Source organism: Mytilus trossulus, chromosome 1 (assembly GCF_036588685.1).
Source record: "Mytilus trossulus isolate FHL-02 chromosome 1, PNRI_Mtr1.1.1.hap1, whole genome shotgun sequence".
Lineage (NCBI taxonomy): Eukaryota > Metazoa > Mollusca > Bivalvia > Mytilida > Mytilidae > Mytilus > Mytilus trossulus.
The window spans coordinates 830,142-851,905 of record NC_086373.1 but is presented as its reverse complement, the minus strand read 5'-3'; the positions used below and the strand labels follow the sequence as shown (position 1 = coordinate 851,905).

At 31.7% G+C, this 21,764-nt stretch overlaps 1 protein-coding gene across 1 annotated transcript in view; it reads left to right on the top strand.

The window, feature by feature from the left end:
* LOC134698757 (ATP-binding cassette sub-family C member 12-like) overlaps positions 1 to 21,764 on the top strand; it is a 46,661-nt gene that overhangs the window by 12,376 nt on the left and 12,521 nt on the right. The window contains exons 5-20 of the mRNA XM_063560512.1: positions 1,031 to 1,178; positions 1,955 to 2,102; positions 2,486 to 2,571; positions 3,265 to 3,438; positions 4,473 to 4,535; positions 5,721 to 5,805; positions 6,618 to 6,766; positions 7,411 to 7,518; positions 8,943 to 9,060; positions 9,542 to 9,585; positions 11,375 to 11,446; positions 12,224 to 12,348; positions 12,903 to 12,975; positions 15,500 to 15,703; positions 20,182 to 20,320; positions 20,792 to 20,929. Coding sequence (XP_063416582.1) covers positions 1,031 to 1,178; positions 1,955 to 2,102; positions 2,486 to 2,571; positions 3,265 to 3,438; positions 4,473 to 4,535; positions 5,721 to 5,805; positions 6,618 to 6,766; positions 7,411 to 7,518; positions 8,943 to 9,060; positions 9,542 to 9,585; positions 11,375 to 11,446; positions 12,224 to 12,348; positions 12,903 to 12,975; positions 15,500 to 15,703; positions 20,182 to 20,320; positions 20,792 to 20,929 — 1,874 coding nt within the window. The remainder of the gene's footprint in view (positions 1 to 1,030; positions 1,179 to 1,954; positions 2,103 to 2,485; positions 2,572 to 3,264; positions 3,439 to 4,472; positions 4,536 to 5,720; positions 5,806 to 6,617; positions 6,767 to 7,410; positions 7,519 to 8,942; positions 9,061 to 9,541; positions 9,586 to 11,374; positions 11,447 to 12,223; positions 12,349 to 12,902; positions 12,976 to 15,499; positions 15,704 to 20,181; positions 20,321 to 20,791; positions 20,930 to 21,764) is intronic.

The following is a 21,764-nucleotide window of genomic DNA, read 5'->3' as shown; positions in this document are numbered from 1 at the left end:
AAATGCTAAACAATTTCAGAAAAAAACATCAACATTGAATAAAAAAATACGTCATATTATACACAAGTATATGAAAATAATTTTGTTGTTAAGTATACTTTTTCTGTCTGCATAATCTTCCGTTTAGGAATACCAAATATTTCTTGTATATCAATAAAACTATTCCAAAACTTGGAACATGTGGGTATCATTCGCAACCTTTTGTTCAATAGTTTCCTTCTTGGTAGAAAATTAGGGGCGAAAGATACCAGAGGGACATCCAAATAGAAAATATCTATCAAAGAGTCATTAAAGTAAACGCAAGCCAAGGAATATCATATTTATCAACTTTGAGATGTATACTCAAAATACATGTGCTGCTGAAATGTTGCAACCTTAATGTGCAAAAAAAAAGCAATCCAATCCAAAAATTAGTTAATTATGTACACATTAAAATATAAAATAGTAGGTAACATGAATTATCATATAAATCATGCCGTTGGTTTTCTGGTTTGAATTGTTTAACATTTTGTCAAATCTTTTTTTTTAAAGGAGACTATACGGTATTTTTCACAAAGAAGGCCATACAATGACCTATCGGCGCTTACATCCAAATTATTTAATCTCTGGTCGATAATTGGTACTACATGTCCTTATTTTTTTATATAGACATCCACAAAGATACATGTCACCAACAGATAAATTTTAAAAAACGAGGACACAAGCACAAAGTAATTTTGACTAACAATTCGAAATCGACAGTGAATGTCGATTGAGTACGAAACTTTTTTACACATCAGATGATTCCATCGTCCCAAATGTGAACTTTCCATTTCTATGAATGAACATGTAAGCACAGTCTGTATAAGGAGTACATATTTCCCCGTTGATTTGGTATTCTTGAGCTCACATTTCCTGTTCCTTGATATACAATTGTAGCTTACAACTAAGTGATTAAAAAAACTAGTGATGTTGAATGCATAATTATTTTTACGACTAAAACTAAAATTAAATAATATATTCTTGAAAAGAAGATTAGCATGTGTTGTAGATTGGAGGAAATTTGGGACGAGGAAATTAAAAAGAACGGGAAAGAAAATGCTTCTTTTATGAGATGCTGGTGGAAGTTTTGTTATGGTCGGTTTCTCTCTAGTTTACTTGGAGTCATCGTAAATGCTGTGGCAACATTTTTAGTTTCGGTAGGTCTTTGATAAACTTTAACAACATTATTATTATCGATAGGTCCTTTATATATAGTTTAAGAATCTAAAGGTCTATAATAAATATTTTTACTGATAAAAAATGATTATGTTATTAGTATCGGGTTCAAAATCTGTGCTCAGTGCTGACGAAATATGAAAATAGTATTTGCAAAATGCAAGAGCCAAAAAAAAAGTAAAATAAAATAACAAAAAATACCGAACTCCAAGGATAATTCAAATCGGTAAGTCCCTTATCAAATGGTAAAATCAAAAGTCAAAACACATTAAATGAATGGAAAACAACTGTCATATTAAGTCATTACCCTATGTAGAAAATGATGGATTAAACCTGGTTCATAGCTTGCTAAACCTCTCACTTGTATAGCAGTCGCATACAATTTTAGTATTTTTAAAACAATATGTGAACAAAACAAACAGATATTATAGGCACACTTGTCAAAAAAAGGGACACAGTAGCCAAAATTGAGTTATAATCTTTATTACTACTATTATTTACTATAAAAACAAACAAATACGTCAACAAATGAAAACAAAATCGCATATAGACAAAATTAAAGCGCATAAGCAATAAATGTAAGATAAACCCTGTATTCTTCATTAAGAGAATATATTTTTTTCAAAACATATTACTTATTTTAAACTGAATAGCGAGTTACATCAAATTATCAAGATTTTATTTATAGCATTGACTGATTTATGAATGTTTACTTTTAAAAATATGTAATCAAAAATCACAGTGAACTATGTTATAGGGACTGCTCTTAAAAGAGATAGTATCCTACATTGAAACATCTGACAGTAATATGATACTTGGTATTGGACTCATTATATCGATGTTAGTAGCTAATATTGTTAGAGCAGGCTCATTCTGCTTTATTATGGTGTTTGCTGCTCAAACAGGTAATTCAATATTGTTAGAGCAGGCTCATTCTGCTTTATTATGGTGTTTGCTGCTAAAACAGGTAATTCAATATTTAATTTGAATCAATTATGAAAATGGCGGTCCCAATTTTCCTTGATTTTTTTTAAATGGGACATTTTTTATTCGGTCTTTCAGTGTTGACAATGAATATGACATGTGAACAATTATGTGAAACAATATAATCACGAGATGGAAAATAGGAAAAATCTATAGATTTGATAAATTATAATGATTAATTAAAATAATAAGTATAAGTAAGATTTAGTGGTAATTCTATTAGCGCTTTTTTAGTAGAGTCCCTTATTTTATCGTTAAAGTCAACATACACTTTGATTTACCTGATTTCTTTCTATTTGCAAAGGTGCACGATTTCGGGCTGGATTTCTAGGAATTGCCTACCGAAAACTTCTGAAACTGAAAAAAGTCAAAGGAAAAGATTTATCACAGGTATTGTTATATTGATAATTCATTAAACTATTTAATCACAGGTATTTTGTGTGAACGGTGTTGTCAAAGAAACAAAAGACTCGTATTATTCTTAAATAAATATAGAAGTAAGAAGATGTCGTATAATTGACAATGAGACATCTCTCCAACATAGATGAATGCAATAGAATGGTCTTTAACAATAAGCAAATCACATACCGCATAGACAGCTTTAAAATGCCCCGAAATGACAGATGTAATACAATTCAAAAGAGAAAACCAGAGGCCTGATTTATGTGAAGAAAAAAAAAAAATGAACGAAATACAAACATGATTTACAGCAACAAACGACAACCACTGAATAATATGTTCTTTTATTTGAACAGGCACAAAAGAATGTGGTGGGGTTTAACATGTTAAAGGTCTCCCAACCTGCCCTAAGTATGCATTCAAAATAAACACGTTCTTGCATTTTATTAGGACTCGTTTGCACCAGTTTCTGCTGTCAACGATAATATAACAATCAGTTTGTCTATATTTCACAGACCTAGAACTTCATCATCAAATGAGTGACATTGATAATTATAAATCATTTGTTTTTAGTATACAAATTTATTAAGAAGTCACCAGGTATTTAATATACAATTTTTTGGACACCCGAAGAACAAACTACAATTATATCAGTGATGTACAACTGATGATTATATGTTTTAGATAATAACGATATTTGGTGGAGATGCTTACCGTGTGTATTTTAATTGTCTACTATTTGAGTATTTGCTGGCATTACCAGTGTATTTGATCATTGCCATAGCGTATTTGTATTATCTTATTGGAACATGGTCTTTTCTGGCCATTGCTGTCTTTGTTGTTGGCTATCTAATTCAGGTAAGTATTCAATTATTTGATCATAAAAGCACAGCTGTTCCAATTGTACATAGAAATAATAAGTATTTACACCCACAAAAAATCCCTAGTAGTAAAGAACTTACCTCATGTTTTGAGTTTCTTATATGCCGAACATTTGACTCCCGTTGAATATATTACCTTATTACTTGGTAAAATAGAACCCGATAAGCATGTGCTCCATCGATTCAGGTGCAAGAACAAACTAGTAAGTGTATCGATGTTCAAACCTTACAAATCTATTTTGAATACACAAAACAATTCAAAACAACCGATAGAATCGCCTGAACTCCTGACTAGTGACTGTACAGTGTAAACACAAACAACTTTAATGCATAACCCAACATGCGATATATGAAGCTGGATAATTATTTGCCCTGTTCTTATTTTCAGGAATACATCAGTTGTAAAAATGTACATGTAAATGTGAATTGACTCTATGAACTGTGTATACTATTGATGCAGAACCTGCCATGTTATAAAGGCTGAAAATTCTTACCCTATCTCATTTCACGAATATGACAGTTGTTATCCATTCGTTTGATGTATTTTAGCGTTTGAATTTGCCAATTGATTAGGGACTTTTCGTTTTTTTCACTTTCCTCGGAGTTCAGTATTTTAGTGTCTTTACCTTTTTCTTATCAGTTAATGCATTTCGAATTGTTTATGAAACACACAATTTCGTTTATTGGTATACTACTTTTCATATGAAATTTGCGACTTGGTCTTTTAAATTAAAAAAAAAACAAAACAAACAGAAAATGTACAATTTATTAATTTTTATAAAATCAGCAGTAGTATATTGTTGTTCAATAGTCATAAATCGATTGTGACAAAAAATATCCGGGTAGCAAACCGAGAGAAACACCAATTAGTGCAACAAAAACAACGCCAGGATACATAATAACGAACTTTTGTAAAACAACTGCCAAATTCCCGACTTGGTACAGGACATTTTAAAAAGAAACTGTGGGTTGAACCTGGTAAAAATTTATTCTTTATTCATGATATTTAAGCTACTTTTGGCCAAGTGTGGACAATTTTCAAGAGAGAAGCAATTACTATTTACTGATGCACGGGTAATTATATTTGAATGCATTTTAAGGCTTGTTGTGAAAGAGGGGAAAATATACCAGAGGGACAGTCAAACATATAAATCGAAAATAAACTGACTCCATGACTAAAAATGAAAAGGAAAAACAGACAAACAATAGTTCACATGACACAAAATCAAAAACAAAAGAATTAACAACACGAACCCCAACAAAAACTATGGGTGATCTTAGGTGCTCCGGAAGGGTAAGCAGATCCTTCTCCACATGTGACATCCGTCGTGTTGCTTATGAATTAACAAATCCGGTAAATAGTCTAATTCATAGGTCACACTTATGAACGAGAAGGGGATTGGAGTTACGACGTAACGAACATAGCCGATATCATTTGTGAAAGAATTCGTACATATATATAAGGCTTTACGATAGTGTATTATATAAAAAAGATAACACCACTTTATAAAGTTGGTGCCTCCTTTAAATAAACTCATTAAAGATACCAGGATTGAAATGTAGTATTTGCATCAGACGCCTGAGGGTCGAATATTGAAAAAATATTTAAAAAATCATCATAGATAGAAGGAATGGATTTTAAGGCTCGGAGTGAGAGAGTATAGAGGACCGAAAATATATAAAAGTTTTGCCAAATACAGCTAATGTTACTATTCCGGAGGTTAAAAAGCCTTAATTTTTCAAAAAATCAAAGTTTTCATTTCATTTATAATTATCAACATATCAATGAAAGTTCAAGTGAAACAGAAGTGCTGACTACTTGGCTGGAGAACCAGTGGCATCGACCAAGGGGTTGTCAATAAACTCCACTTATATTTACGCCAGACGCGAGTTTCGTGTACAAAAGACCCTTCAGTGACGCTCGAATAAAAAAATGTTAAAAAGGCCAAATAAAGTACGGATAAAAAACACAATGAATAGTCAAATTCGGTCACATTTCTTTGGAACCTTCGTTTCCAAATATATTTGGCATTTATTTACGGAGAAATCTATACGTTATGTCAATGCAGAAACTATGCGTAACAACTGCTATTGAAGACCTGATTCCAACATAAATGTTAGAGTTTATCTTAATTTATAAATTGTTTATTTCTTACCATAATTATTTAGTAAATAAGTTGAAGAAGTGTTTAATATCGTTTGTTATATATAAACTTAAATGAATTCATATTTATATGTTTATATTGTCTTTGATTTTAGGTGAGAAAAATAACAGAAGTTTTAAATAGCATTAAATTCATTAAGATGTATGCATGGGAAAACTCATTCAACGATACAATACTACGTAAGCTAAATGAAAAAATTAAAAATTATTGAAACAAATTGAGTTTTCGTTGAGATATATATATGATTTCTATTCTTATTGAGAACATCGGGGAAACTAACTATATATAATAAAAAAAACATCTACTTTATCAAAAACAACACTTGCTTTCCATTCTTCTCTTGAAAATGTTTTGATTGAACTCATCATAGATACCAGGATAAAAATATTATATTTACCCCAGCGCGTTTCGTCTAAAAAAGACTCATCAGTGACGCTCGAATAAAAAAATATTGTATAAGAATTTGAATATTGGTTATGATTAAATAATTTTCTAATTTTGTCAACACTGAGATTTATTACAAGAACGGTTTATATTTGTTTAATTGTCGGAAAGTCTGAAATTACTTAAGTAATATAGTTATAAGACATCAATACTGGAAATGTTCATTAACAACGTAATGATGAAGGAGAAGTGAAAGATACCAGAGGGACAAACTCGTATGTCGAAAATTAAACTGACATCGCCATGGCTAAATATGAAAAAGACTAAGCAACACGAACCCCGCCAAAAACGTTGGAAGGCAATTCGTGGAAGGAAGACAATCAACAATTTTTTTGATTGTTAGCTCAAATTTTAAAACTCATATTTAATTATAATGAATCTGGATCTGTGTGATTGCATGTGAGTGCGTTTGTGTACGTGATATTAAAACATTACTGTGATTGAATGTATTCATGACATCAAAGTATCAATATGGTGATTTTGACTCGTGGAATTTTTTTTTAATTATTTGACTGAAAATGGTACAATATTGTTATTATCTTTTTAGAAATACGAAAACATGAGAGGAATTTTTTATTACTATCTGCTACTATAAGTTCTATAGGGAGTGCTATCATACCCGTTTTACCTACATTTGCTTCAATAGTGAGCATCGCAGCATACCAAGCTACAGGACATGACATATCAGCTTCAACGGTTTGTGTCTTTTTTCTTATCAAATGAAATAAAAAAAAAACATTCTTATGCTCCTGTAATTTTAACTTCCATTCTTCTCTTCGTTTTTGACAAAAACAATATGTGGTTTATCAATATGAGACTAGAACTGTGGACCAATAAACAACCTATGAACTATAGATATGGAGAAACTTAACACAAATTATCAAAGATTTTCCTACAACATAGAAGTATTATTTAACAAAAGCCATTATAAAATGACAATCCACAACCACTGAAGAGATTCTCGAATGTACCGACTATAGTAGTAAATACGACAATTATAAAAAAAAGCTTGAAAAGAAAAATATACGATAGTAGCCTTTACGCACTATGCTACAACATGAACACTGAAGCGTGAAAGGGTATACGTTATATCAATTTATGATAAAGATAATGAAGGTATAGTCAGATAGACACTATACCAGAACAAAATGATTTATAATTTCCTAATAAGGAATATAAGGATCACCCTGAAAAAAGCCTGGTAGAAAATTTATCTATGTTGCAATACAAGATGAAATTGCACCTGTTAAATTTTTTACACGATTCTGTATGGAAATAGCGGTGTTTGTTTATTTTTAAGTTACTTTTGATTTATTAATTTATATACAACATTTTTTCAGGCTTTTGCCGTAGTTGGAACCCTTCATTTCTTCAGAATTATTGTGATATTTACACCAATTTGCTTTCGAATGCTCAGTGAGGTTCAAGTTAGTTTTGATCGAATGAAGGTATGTGCTATATAATTGCATTATTTATCATTTTTCGAAGTGCTTTGTTTCACCACGACTTTAATTGAGTTAATATATAGTGGTGATTACTAATGAATACACATACATATGATTTTGCCCTGTGATTATGGACTTTCCATTTATATTTTCCTTTAAGTTCAGTATTTTTGTGATTCTACTGTTGTTTGATAATTAAATACTAGTAGCTAACAAAATTGCACAAACATCCCTTAGTTACGTTTGCCTATTTTCAAAACGACAGTTAAACCAGACAGATCAGGATTTTATATTTACATTCCAAAGATTTTTTGTTGTTGTTAATAAAATGTAATCAACAATACATTGCAGAGTAAAGGTTAATATGTAAATGTATGTCTAATAGAAGCTGAGATGTGCCTTATTTTAAAATAAAATCTTTTAAAGTGAAAGTGTCATTGTACATGAAAATTGTACCAATCTGTATTTAATTAAAAAAAATAAACTCGTTATTTCACTGCCTTAAATGTTTTGACCAAACCAAAGTTGTTCGAAAACATAGATATATGTATAAACTCGTCACAACATACCAAGATTACCTATTTGAACAGCAGTTGTGCGTTTCGTCTACAATAGACTAGTGAGGAAGTTCGATTCAAAAAGATCAAAATCAGAATGAAGTTGGTTAGCATTGAGGACTAAAATATTCGAAAGTTTTTTTTCCAAATACAGCTAAGGTTCAATGTTTCTAGTAATGTAAAAGAGGGGCGAAAGATACCAGACATAAACTCATAGATTGAAAATAAATTGACAACGCCATGGGTAAGAATAAAAAGACGAACATACAATTCAGTAAATAACGGCAACAGTAGTATTTGGTAAGCTAACATGAGGGATACTAAGTTAAAGCTGTACACTGAGTAAATTGTTACAGCAAATATGCAATAAAGATATTGTTACGTTAAAAAAAAAAAAGTATACCGCTATTCAAGACTCACAAATCCATGGACAAAAAACAAAATCGGGGTTACAAACTAAAACTGAGGGAAACGCATCAAATATAAGAGGAGAACAATGACACAACATCAAAATGTAACACACACAGAAATTAAGTAATCTATTCTTCATAGAAAATTTTAGATTTTTCGATTTCTTTTTAGTTCATAAACGTTTGTCTTTATACATACCAATGGATAAGTAACACTTGCGGGACACGGCTACTTACCTAACAATAAGTACACCATATAACGTATAGTACGGTTTGAAATGCGCTTTGCTTAACAGACTGTAAAACAGTTCAGATGGGGACACACACGGCATGATGTTTGGCCCTGTCCGAGTTTTTTGCAATTCATTTTACCTTGATTTGTATTTTCCTAACACATTTATGATATTTGAATTTCCAGATAATTGTTTTTGAATCTATTGTTGTCTTGTAATTTTACTAGAATCTACTCCTTGAAGAGGAATTTCTTCCACATAATTGTAAATGTAAAGATGAGGAGAATGCTGTTGAAATTTCTGATGGGTTCTTTCAATGGGATGCACCACCAGACGACTCAACAGGTACTCGACTTTAATACATTCATTGTAGGTAGATAAATAGAGGTTCTAACAAGAATGATATTCAACAAAACAATGATGCAATATGACTTTTTTGGTCCTTACGCCAAACTTTCTCGAAAAGGATTGTTTTTGTCTAATCCCTGAAAGGATATTGTTATGTTCCATTGCATAAAAGTTACTCCAGTATGGAATAAAAGGAATATTTTGACTATGAGTTGAATTAAAAATTCCGGGTTAACGTCATTAAACCACGCTTGATATTCATTCGGATTGCTAAAGTAGCATGAAGCAGGTGCATTTCGTTAATATTTGTAAATTAGATAAAGACTAAAGTCTTTGTTGTTTAAATGATTAAATATTTACAAGAAAAAGGATGGATATTTTTACAAAAGCAATATTGTTTTACCATTTCATTCAGGTAGATACTGTTTATATTGTTTTATATAGTTTTTTGTTAACAATTTGTATTCATCTTTTTTAGTTAAAGGATACACTATTGAAGGACTTAATTTAGTCATACAAAAGGTAACGTAAAAAGTGAAATAACAAAACTACTGAACTCCGAGGAATATTCAAAACGGAAAGTCCGTAGTCTAAGGGCAAAATGAAAACTCAAACACATCAATTGAATGGATAACAACTATCATATTCCTGACTTTATACAGGATATTTCTTATGATGAAAATGTTGAATTAAGCCTGGTTTTATAGCTAGCTAAACCTCTCACTGTACAAGATCTGTTTTACAGTTTCAAACATGATTTGAAGAAATAAATGCGATTATTGCTTTCATGAACTTTTAACATTACAAAATGTTCAAATAACACCACAGCAGCGTAAATTCTATTGTAACTTATATGATAATTAAGTTGTTGATCCCGAACTGTTTGGATCTATTTGAAGTCTTTTTTTTTCAAAACATTAGGTTTGCTTGTTACTGCAAAGACAAGATAATGGAAAATAAAAATTGAACGAAAAAAAATTATGTATTGTATTGTCATGCTAATTGTATATAAGTATAACTATCAATCCTTTGTTTAGCTGAAGCATATACTGAAATTTCCAATACACCTATTTCCTAAGAAGTAATATACATATTAACGAATTATAGTCATTTCGTACCCTCCATTTCGTAACCTGGCAAAAACCCTTTCGTACCCTGACCATTTCGTACCTCATGGAATATTAACATTTAATACCATTGCGTACCTCATGGATGATTAATTCAATTTTGGTCAAATTTTATACAAACTGTAATGTGTACTGGCACTATTTGTACAAATCACAATTTGTACAAAGTCAAATACAATATTTTTGTACAAATTATAATTTGTACAAAATGATAACTTGTACACAACATATACATGACATTTCGTACCTCATGGAATATTGCTATGTATGCCATTTCGTACTTCATTGAAGGTTTTTATGATTTACCATTTCGTACCTCATGGATAGTTTATACATATGCCATTTCGTACCTCACGGAAGATTAATATCTATGCCATTTCGTACCTCATGGAAGATTAATATCTATGCCATTTCGGAATTCATGTATATGCATGCCATTTTGCACCTCATGGAAGATTTATATGTAATATCATTTCGTACCTCATGAAAGATTACTATGTATGCCATTTTGTACCTAATGGGAGATTATTCTTTATGGCATTTCATTTTTATGTGTTACATGTCTTGGTAAATCTGCTTCATAGACGTATACCCCACATGCGCTTATTAAAAAAATACGCAAACATGATTTATTGAAGAAAAAAACCAGACTTAATAAATATTTTATTGTACTGATAGTATGCATATACAACACAATATAGACAGACAGAAGTACTAATTAAAACAATCCTATAATGCTAAAATGACAAACAAGCATATATAAAAAAAAAATGAGATAAAACATGAGATAAAACATGAGAAAAAAATGAGATCTTCTGCACTACATTTGTAAATGTCTTATCTATGAAGCTTTAGAACTTTTTAAAACTTACCAATTAGTCATCTTAACACAACAAAATAGGAAAGAAGTGATAAAAAAACTATAACTATTGAAGTTTCCATATGCTGCTTAATCAAATCACATATCGGTCTTTATAAAATTGTTACATCTAGATGTATATTTTTTTATCAATATGTTATACTTAAAAAAAAAATCATGATAAACTTTTAAAAAAATTTCATAACATGTACTAAGTCCATGAGGTACGAATGGTAGATGCATTTGGCCAATAGGCATGAATGAAAACGACATGAGATAATTCAGTGGATCGAGAATCAAGTTAATTTGATATTTTAAATTTCAGGGGAAACTAACAGCAATTTGTGGACCGGTCGGATCAGGGAGATCTTCAGTTCTTTCTGCAATCCTTGGAAGGGTATATCTAGTTAATTTGTAATTCTACAAACAAAACTCCTGATGTGGCGACTAAAAGAATTGACTGATTGAATGAGTGTGATGCTTTTATCGATATTTATGGTTATAGTTCATATAAACAAAAAGTCATAGTTAGCGTTATCGTTAGCTTTGAAATAATGTTATCATTTTATCCAAGTTTATATTTATTGGATCGTATACAATTAGTTGGATTCCAAGGTGTAAAAATATTATTACTTCCCTATGTTATGATCATGACCAACTACGTATTTGTTTTATTTGCATTCAAGTTAATCAAGCGATATGGCTTGTGTAAAATAGGGGTCGAACGTAAGATTTTGTTAAAAAAAATGTGTCCCTGAAATGTTGCTTCAAACTATTTTGTCATTTCTTGACCAAAGTTTTAAAACAATAGGAGCTTGTTTTTAAGTCTACATTTCCCAAAAAATATTATATATTTGGGAGTTGCATAACCATAATACCGGTTCTTTATACATTTGTCATGGTTAGGGTTAAATAAACTCATCAAAGATATTAGGATTGAAATTTTTTTATTTACGACAATGAGTGTTTCATCTGCAAACGACTCATCATTGACGCTCGAATCAAAACATAAATAAAAAAGCCAAATAAAGTACGATGTTTAAATGCATATAACAATACTTACTAGTCTTTGGTCATTGCAATTTGATTTTTGTAGTTGTGGTACCGAGGATCTAGGGAGATGAATTACATAATGCTAATTGTGATAAATGTTTCATATTTCTTTAATTTGTAGATGCCGATGATATCAGGAAATGTAGCAATTGATGGAAGCATTGCATATTCATCTCAGCAGGCATGGATTTTTAACGACACCTTGAAAGAAAACGTTCTATTCGGGAAACCATCTGATGAAAACAAGTAAATGATCACAAAACGGCATACTCAATGATAAATCGTAAAGTACCTTATATATTTCCCATCCTGTTTAGATTTTTATGTCACATCACGGTGGTATAGTATATGACAGAAGCATATCAATTCATATTACATATTTTACAAGAATTCGAATGTCGCAAAATTAAGCAAGAAACTGAGCAACAGATAAATATTCGAAAAGTTGGTTAATAATTTTATTATATTGACTTTAAATGTAAATGAATAGAAAATGTTGAAACAAGTACAGGGTTTATTTCACATGTGAAAAATTATTGTATTGGACTGGAAAATCGCAGTATTTATTGCCTTCTAACAATATATTATTAGCATGAAGTAGAGGGAAAGTAACGAAAAAAAAAAAAGCCACAACACACTACAAATAAAACTTTAGCACTGCATGTATTGACATTGTAACAACCGGGGTTGAACTGACCTGTTTGAAGTGGTTTTAGTGAACGATCATTCCACTATTTATCTATAACCCAGTTTGAACAGCATTTTCTTATTAACACTTCGGTTGACTATCAAAATTTCAGATTTAAAGAAGTAGTGAATGTTTGTGGACTAGCGTCAGATATTTCTAACATGAACAACGGTGAAAACTCAGAGGTTTGTAGACTAAGTACTTGTATGAAGACAATTGGTTATATATATGTAAACCTCAGATCTGTGTACGACCTCAAATCTGTGTCCGTTTCTTAAATCTATGCCCAATCGTGATGTCAATCGCTAATCTATGTCCGTAAAAAATGATTTAGCCTCAAATCTGTGTCCGATTTTCAATCGTGACGTTATTCGCAAATCTAAGTCCGTTAAAAAAGATAAGGCCTCAAATCTGTGTAATGTTTTAATTATTTTTTCCAGTTTTTTTTCGCCATGCGCACATTTATGCCCATCTAATAAGTCCGGTCTTATAGGTTTCTGGTTTTATAAAAGGTTTCTCACCATCGTACGAACGAACGAAACTCTACGAACGTATTGTTATGGAGAAGTAGTTTTGTAACAATAAAATCCACGATAACTTTTTCCGATATTGCCGTGTGTTTAAAGACAACAGTTATTAATTTTTTGGTCTTTTTGCAACCTTGCTTTTTATTTTTGTGGGTATACATTAGTGTTCCAAATTTTTTCTGTTCGTACAAATTGTATTCTTACGTTGAGTTCCGTTTGTTTTCATGTCGTATATGTTTTTCATTTATCTGCATGCCTTGTCCATTTTAAAAGATCATTGTTAAGAAATGTTAATGTTAAATACAATTGGGGCGTCTGGTTTGTTATTGATTGATTGTTTGATGTTAACGTTCAGTGGCAAGTATTCCATGAATTTCACGACGAGATTAATTAGCGTTTGATAACGGATTGAAAAGTGATTGAATTGACACATTAATTATTTGTCTTTTATCATATCGACACATCCTTTATAAATATAGAACGAATAAAGGAGGATTATTTGTATATATACTGTCTCCTAGAATAAAACACCCAACAGGATAGTCTTAAGGTGCACTAGGTCCAAGTGGTCCGACTTTTTGATACGCATGAGCGTCATTTACGTGCCCAAGAGTATCTTGGATAAAAAGGTTGTGAACACCACTATTTATTTAAAAGAAAATTATCTATTAGAAAAAGGTTACAGAAATATACAGGAGCACTCGACCAATCATAAAGTAATAGCGTTTTTTGTATTCTTGTTGGAAGTATGAGTGCTACAGCACTTGTAGTTACATATTTTTATAGATGTCCTTGGTTTAAATATTTTGTATTCTTTCACATAATTTTTCGATCAATTACATTTTCAACTGTCATTGATTGAACCATAAACTGTATATTATATGATATATATCAAGTCAATTTGGTATGTCTGCGACTCAAAATGGTCTCAAGAATACAGCATGTATATATTCCTCTTTAAATAAAAGACATTTTAAAGGTAATAAGAACACAGTCGATAGACCAATATTATTAAATAAATTAATGCTCCCTCTGTTCTCGTTACGACAAGTAACGTTAAGTTAGGGCAATTTTCGTTCGTCCGTAAGATGTTGAGAAACCTCTAATCAGTCATTTCGCGTAATTCAATATTAATTTGGTATGTGTTCTTCGTGTGTGTGCAAGGGCTCAAGTATAGTATTTTGTTAAATAAATCTGGCTAAATTATTTCGCTGGTATTTATAATATTTTTTAAAGTACGGTCTTGTATGACTTTTTTTATTAAGTTATTTCTCCAGGTGTGTACTTAAAATCTTTACATGTGTGTGACAGTGTTAATATTGTATGCCGTCTTCAAGAATGAAACTGCACTTATTTGTTTTACTTAAAAGACTGTAAAGAACGAATATTTGTTTGCAACATCAACGTACCACGTCTTCTTGTTTACAGGACATAGATTTGAGGCAATAAAGGACATAGATTTGGAACGTCTATGACGCAATATTAAAAAGGACATAGATTTGCGGAAAGGACATAGATTTGAGGCTTACATATATAACACATATTTTCAAGAAAAACTTTGAAGTTGACTAACTCATTGTTTCTTTTATCAATTATTTTTTCGGTAATTTGTTGTAAGTAATTTTATGTTCATTATTTTGCACATGAGTGAATTGGTTTTTTATATTTGTCATCTCGGAGCCTTGTATACATGTAGCTGTTGTATGGGCTTTGCACATTGATGAAGGCCGTAAAGTGACATAAAGCTGTGAATTTATTTGTCATCTTGTCTTCTGTGAAGAGTTGTCTCGTTGGCAATCATACCACATTTTTTTTTAATATATGTGGAGTGTTTTCATCTTTTAGTTATACTACATCTTGTTTGCACGAGCTTAGCTGATAGTTTGCAAGCATTTTCATCAATCGTGTAATCTTTTAGAGTAAATAATTTTACCGACAAACAGTTTGTACCGAGATATAACGTCATCAGACTATTATGTGTATGGGTTTGGGATTTAATGGTTTGATAAACAGTGTATCTCGGTTTTCTGTCTGTGGGAATCATTGGTACTTTGCAATTCAAAGACATTATTTGAAATATTCTTCAAGCAAACACATAGCTTTATAAAAATGTAACAACGACTTTACATGTAATACTTTTTTTTCAAATATATATCTGTATATGAAATATTTGTCTTTTCAGATAGGTGACAGGGGAATAAATATGAGCGGAGGACAGAAACAACGAGTTAGTCTCGCTAGAGCTGTATATAGTGACAGTGATATATATCTTCTTGATGATCCGTTGTCTGCAGTTGATGTCCATGTTGGAAAGCATTTGTTTAATGAATGCATAAAAAAGAAGCTTTGTGGGAAGACTATTATTCTGGTTACACATCAATTGCAGGTAAGTGTTTTTCAGTTGGCATGATAAATTCGTTGTTTTTGTTTGTTTTTGTCTATTACCTCAAACGTAATATAATCAATGGAGCATGTGTCGAGTCGTTGAAAGTCGAAGCGTTCAGATTTAAATATAGTTCTTCGATAGAGTATGATAACAAAAATAGCATGTACAATTTTCTAAATATGGAAAAATGCTGAGTTCTGAATGATAATATCATATCATTGTTCTTGATAATCAATTAATCTAAAAATTAATATTGAGAATAAAGATTATTATATTGAATTACCATGTACAGGTGTCCAATTAACAAATGCCTTGCTTTTCCAAATCTTCCGCATGATATGATGTTATTGGAAGTTGGTTTTATATATTTAGTTTTTGATCAATTTAAACCATATTGAGAACTATGATGCATCATTGTTGACCAGATAAAAAAAAACACCATTAAGTACTATACAAACATGAATTTTCGTGGGGTTGAAATTTCGTTGGTTTTTTCTTTATATAAGATTTCATTTGGATTTAATTTCATGGTTTTCAGTTAACTGAAGTTATATCATATGTATGTTACATTTACGTGGATATATTCTTTCCACGAAAAAACGAAATTAGATCCTCACGGAAATTTCTGCTTACTAGTATACAGTATGTAAAATAAACTAGAGGCTCTAAAGAGCCTGTGTCGCTCACCTTGGTCTATGTGCATATTAAACAAAGGACACAAATGGATTCATGACAAAATTGTATTTTGGTGATGGTGATGTGTTTGAAGTTCTTACTTTACTGAACGATTTTGCTTCTTACAATTATATCTATCATGAACTTTGCCCATTAGTAACAGAGAACTATATTTGGTAAAAATTTACATAAATTTACCAAATTAATGAAAATTGTTAAAAATTGACTATAAAGGGCAATAACTCCTTAAGGGGTCAATTGACCATTTAGGTCATGTTGACTTATTTGTAGATCTTACTTTGCTGAACATTATTGCTGTTTACAGTTTATCGCTATCTATAATAGTATTCAAGATAACCAAAAACGGCAAAATTTCTTTAAAAATTACCAATTGGAGGGCAGCAACCCAACAACCAGTTGTCCAATTCATCTGAAAAATTCAGGGCAGATAGATATTGACTTGATTAACAATTTAACTCCTTGTCAGATTTGCTCTAGATGCTTTGGTTTCATAGTTATAAGCAAAAAACTGCATTTTACCCCTATGTTCTATTTTTAGCCGTGGCGGCCATCTTGGTTGAATGGCCAGGTCATCGGACACATTTTTCAAACTAGATACCCCAAAGATGATTGTGGCCTAGTAGTTTCAGTGGAGATTTTGTAAAAGATTACTTAGATTTATGAAAAATGGTTAAAGATTGACTATAAAGGGCAATAACTCCTAAAGGGTTCAACTGACCATTTTGGTCATGTTGACTTATTTGTAGATCTTACTTTGATGAACATTATTGCTGTTTACAATTTATCTCTATCTATAATAATATTCAAGATAATAACCAAAACAGCAAAATTTCCTCAAAATTACCAATTCAGGGGCAGCAACCCAACAACCGATTGACCGATTCATCTGAAAATTTCAGGGCAGATAGTTCTTGACCTGATAAACATTTTTATCCCATGTCAGATTTCCTCAAAATGCTTTGGTTTTTGAGTTATAAGCCAAAAACTGCATTTTACCCCTATGTTTTATTTTTAGCGGTGGCAGCCATCTTGGTTGGTTGACCAGGTCACGCCACACATTTTTTAAACTAGATACCCCAAAGATGATTGTGGCCAAGTTTGGATTAATTTGGCCAAGTAGTTTCAAAGGAGAAGATTTTTGTAAAAGATTACTTTAATTTACGAAAAATGGTTAAAAATTGACTATAAAGGGCAATAACTCCTAAACGGGTCAACTGACCATTTTGGTCATGTTGACTTATTTGTAGATCTTACTTTGCTGAACATTATTGCTGTTTACAGTTTATCTCTATCTATAATAATATTCAAGATAATAACCAAAAACAGCAAAATTTCCTCAAAATTACCAATTCAGGGGCAGCAACCCAACAACCGATTGACCGATTCATCTGAAAATTTTAGGGCAGATAGATCTTGACCTGATAAACATTTTTATCCATGTCAGATTTCCTCAAAATGCTTTGGTTTTTGAGTTATAAGCCAAAAACTGCATTTTACCCCTTTGTTCTATTTTTAGCCGTGGCGGCCATCTTGGTTGGTTGACCAGGTCACGCCACACATTTTTTAAACTAGATACCCCAAAGATGATTGTGGCCAAGTTTGGATTAATTTGGCCAAGTAGTTTCAGAGGAGAAGATTTTTGTAAAAGATTACTTTAATTAACGAAAAATGGTTAAAAATTGACTATAAAGGGCAATTACTCCTAAACGGGTCAACTGACCATTTTGGTCATGTTGACTTATTTGTAGAACTTACTTTCCTGAACATTATTGCTGTTTACAGTTTATCTCTAACTATAATAATATTCAAGATAATAAACAAAAACAGCAAAATTTCTTCAAAATTACCAATTCAGGGGCAGCAACCCAACAACCGATTGACCGATTCATCTGAAAATTTCAGGGCAGATAGATCTTGACCTGATCAACATTTTTGCCCCTGTCAGATTTGCTCTAAATGCTTTGGTTTTTGAGTTATAAGCCAAAAACTGCATTTTACCCCTATGTTCTATTTTTAGCCGTGGCGGCCATCTTGGTTGGTTGACCGGGTCACGCCACACATTTTTTAAACTAGATACCCCAATGATGATTGTGGCCAAGTTTGGTTTGATTTGGCCCAGTAGTTTCAGAGGAGAAGATTTTTGTAAAAGATTACTTTAATTAACGAAAAATGGTTAAAAATTGACTATAAAGGGCAATAACTCCTAAACGGGTCAACTGACCATTTTGGTCATGTTGACTTATTTGTAGATCTTACTTTGATGAACATTATTGTTGTTACAATTTATCTCTATCTATAATAATATTCAAGATAATAACCAAAACAGCAAAATTTCCTCAAAATTACCAATTCAGGGGCAGCAACCCAACAACCGATTGACCGATTCATCTGAAAATTTCAGGGCAGATATTTCTTGACCTGATAAACATTTTTATCCCATGTCAGATTTCCTCAAAATGCTTTGGTTTTTGAGTTATAAGCCAAAAACTGCATTTTACCCCTATGTTTTATTTTTAGCGGTGGCGGCCATCTTGGTTGGTTGACCAGGTCACGCCACACATTTTTTAAACTAGATACCCCAAAGATGATTGTGGCCAAGTTTGGATTAATTTGGCCAAGTAGTTTCAAAGGAGAAGATTTTTGTAAAAGATTACTTTAATTTACGAAAAATGGTTAAAAATTGACTATAAAGGGCAATAACTCCTAAACGGGTCAACTGACCATTTTGGTCATGTTGACTTATTTGTAGATCTTACTTTGCTGAACATTATTGCTGTTTACAGTTTATCTCTATCTATAATAATATTCAAGATAATAACCAAAAACAGCAAAATTTCCTCAAAATTACCAATTCAGGGGCAGCAACCCAACAACCGATTGACCGATTCATCTGAAAATTTTAGGGCAGATAGATCTTGACCTGATAAACATTTTTATCCCATGTCAGATTTCCTCAAAATGCTTTGGTTTTTGAGTTATAAGCCAAAAACTGCATTTTACCCCTTTGTTCTATTTTTAGCCGTGGCGGCCTTCTTGGTTGGTTGACCAGGTCACGCCACACATTTTTTAAACTAGATACCCCAAAGATGATTGTGTCCAAGTTTGGATTAATTTGGCCAAGTAGTTTCAGAGGAGAAGATTTTTGTAAAAGATTACTTTAATTAACGAAAAATGGTTAAAAATTGACTATAAAGGGCAATAACTCCTAAACGGGTCAACTGACCATTTTGGTCATGTTGACTTATTTGTAGAACTTACTTTCCTGAACATTATTGCTGTTTACAGTTTATCTCTAACTATAATAATATTCAAGATAATAACCAAAAACAGCAAAATTTCTTCAAAATTACCAATTCAGGGGCAGCAACCCAACAACCGATTGACCGATTCATCTGAAAATTTCAGGGCAGATAGATCTTGACCTGATCAACATTTTTGCCCCTGTCAGATTTGCTCTAAATGCTTTGGTTTTTGAGTTATAAGCCAAAAACTGCATTTTACCCCTATGTTCTATTTTTAGCCGTGGCGGCCATCTTGGTTGGTTGACCGGGTCACGCCACACATTTTTTAAACTAGATACCCCAATGATGATTGTGGCCAAGTTTGGTTTGATTTGGCCCAGTAGTTTCAGAGGAGAAGATTTTTGTAAAAGTTAACGACGACGGACGACGACGACGACGACGGACGACGACGGACGACGACGGACGACGGACGCCAAGTGATGAGAAAAGCTCACTTTTTTCATAGAAGTTATGCCCTTAAGCTTTAGCAGTTTGTTTCAGTATCTACAATTCTGTGACGAAATAGTTGTTATAGAAAATGGGAAAATAACCGAGAGAGGACATCATGAAGAATTAAATCAGATTGGTGATGGATACTACAAATCGATGATAGAGAAGTATCACTGTGTAGAGCAAAACGGTATGTGTAATCATCCTTATCATAATTTATTGAATAGTATAAGTATATCCTTATCTTACACTTGATTTAATAAGAAAACAATAACAATGAACTATTGTTGTATTTGGAGTAGACTATTCATTTCAGATTTATTTGATAATTTTGAGCATCGTTTACTAGAAAAATAGCAATATATTTCAGTTTTATCACTTTTTTAACATCAAATATTGCTGTGAATCCAATTGTTTCAAGTAAAATAACACAAAAATACCGATCTCCTAGAAAAACTTAAGTCGGATTTAGTTAAAAGAAAAGCAAAAACAGTATTATTATAAAAAAAAACCCAGTAAAATCAAACATTAAAAAAACGCATGATACAGATTGATTTCATAAACATATATTATCAGGCAATACAGATTAGCGCTGTCAGATAACCTATGCAACATAGGCGAATCATTTCAATATTGAACAGGGTTTCCTTCATCATTTTAGAGATTACCTCTCCTAGTGATATTACAATGGTAGATGCAAAGAAAGACGAACCAACAGTAGACAGTGATGATAAGCAACACGAGCCAGGCAAACAAACAACAGAATCTGACAATAACAAGACAAATGATAAGGAGAAAGGTAGGTTTCTCAGTACCTTTGTGAAGGATATTTTAGCTTTTTGTCATTTAAATGTTTTATATTTTTCTTATAATCGAGGTGTGTCCATCGATTTAATTTATAATAACTCATATTTTTCTTTCATTCAGTATGACTTTCAACAGCTATATACTCCTGTTGGCTTCATTTAACAAATTTTCAAATATTTCACTGCGGATTTCAGAATGAGAAACAAGAAAAATAGATAAAAACAACATTCTAAATATTTTATAAGTCCAAAGCAATTTCCCTGAATTACCTTTAACAGGCATGTAATAGGTTTATTCCTGAGGGAGTTAAAACCTTAGTTTCTTAATAATTTATGAATATGAATACATGTAAGTAAAATTTGAAATAAAAAATTGAGAATGGAAATGCGTAATGTGCCAAAAAGACAACAACCCGATCAAAGAGCAAAAAACAGCTGAAGGCCACCAATGGGTGTTCAACACAGCAAGAAAATCCAGCACCCAGAAGTGGCCTTTAGCTAGCCCCTAAACAAAAATGTGTATCAGTTCAGTCAGAATGGATGTCAAACTTAAGTCCAAAATATATAAATGAACTAAAATTAAAAAACATACTATACTTAAGTAGACCTGAGGCTCCTGACTTGGGACTAGCCATACTTTGCTGCGGGGTGAAATGTTTTGAGAGATCTGAACTCTCCCTTATACCTCTAACCAAATTATAATAAACAAACACACATCAATACGAACTGAAAAACTCAGCTCAAAAGAATTCCGAGTCCTGTGTCACAATAGGTAATAAAAGAAACTAAGCGAGAAGTACTGCATAAATTAACAAAGGACTACTAACA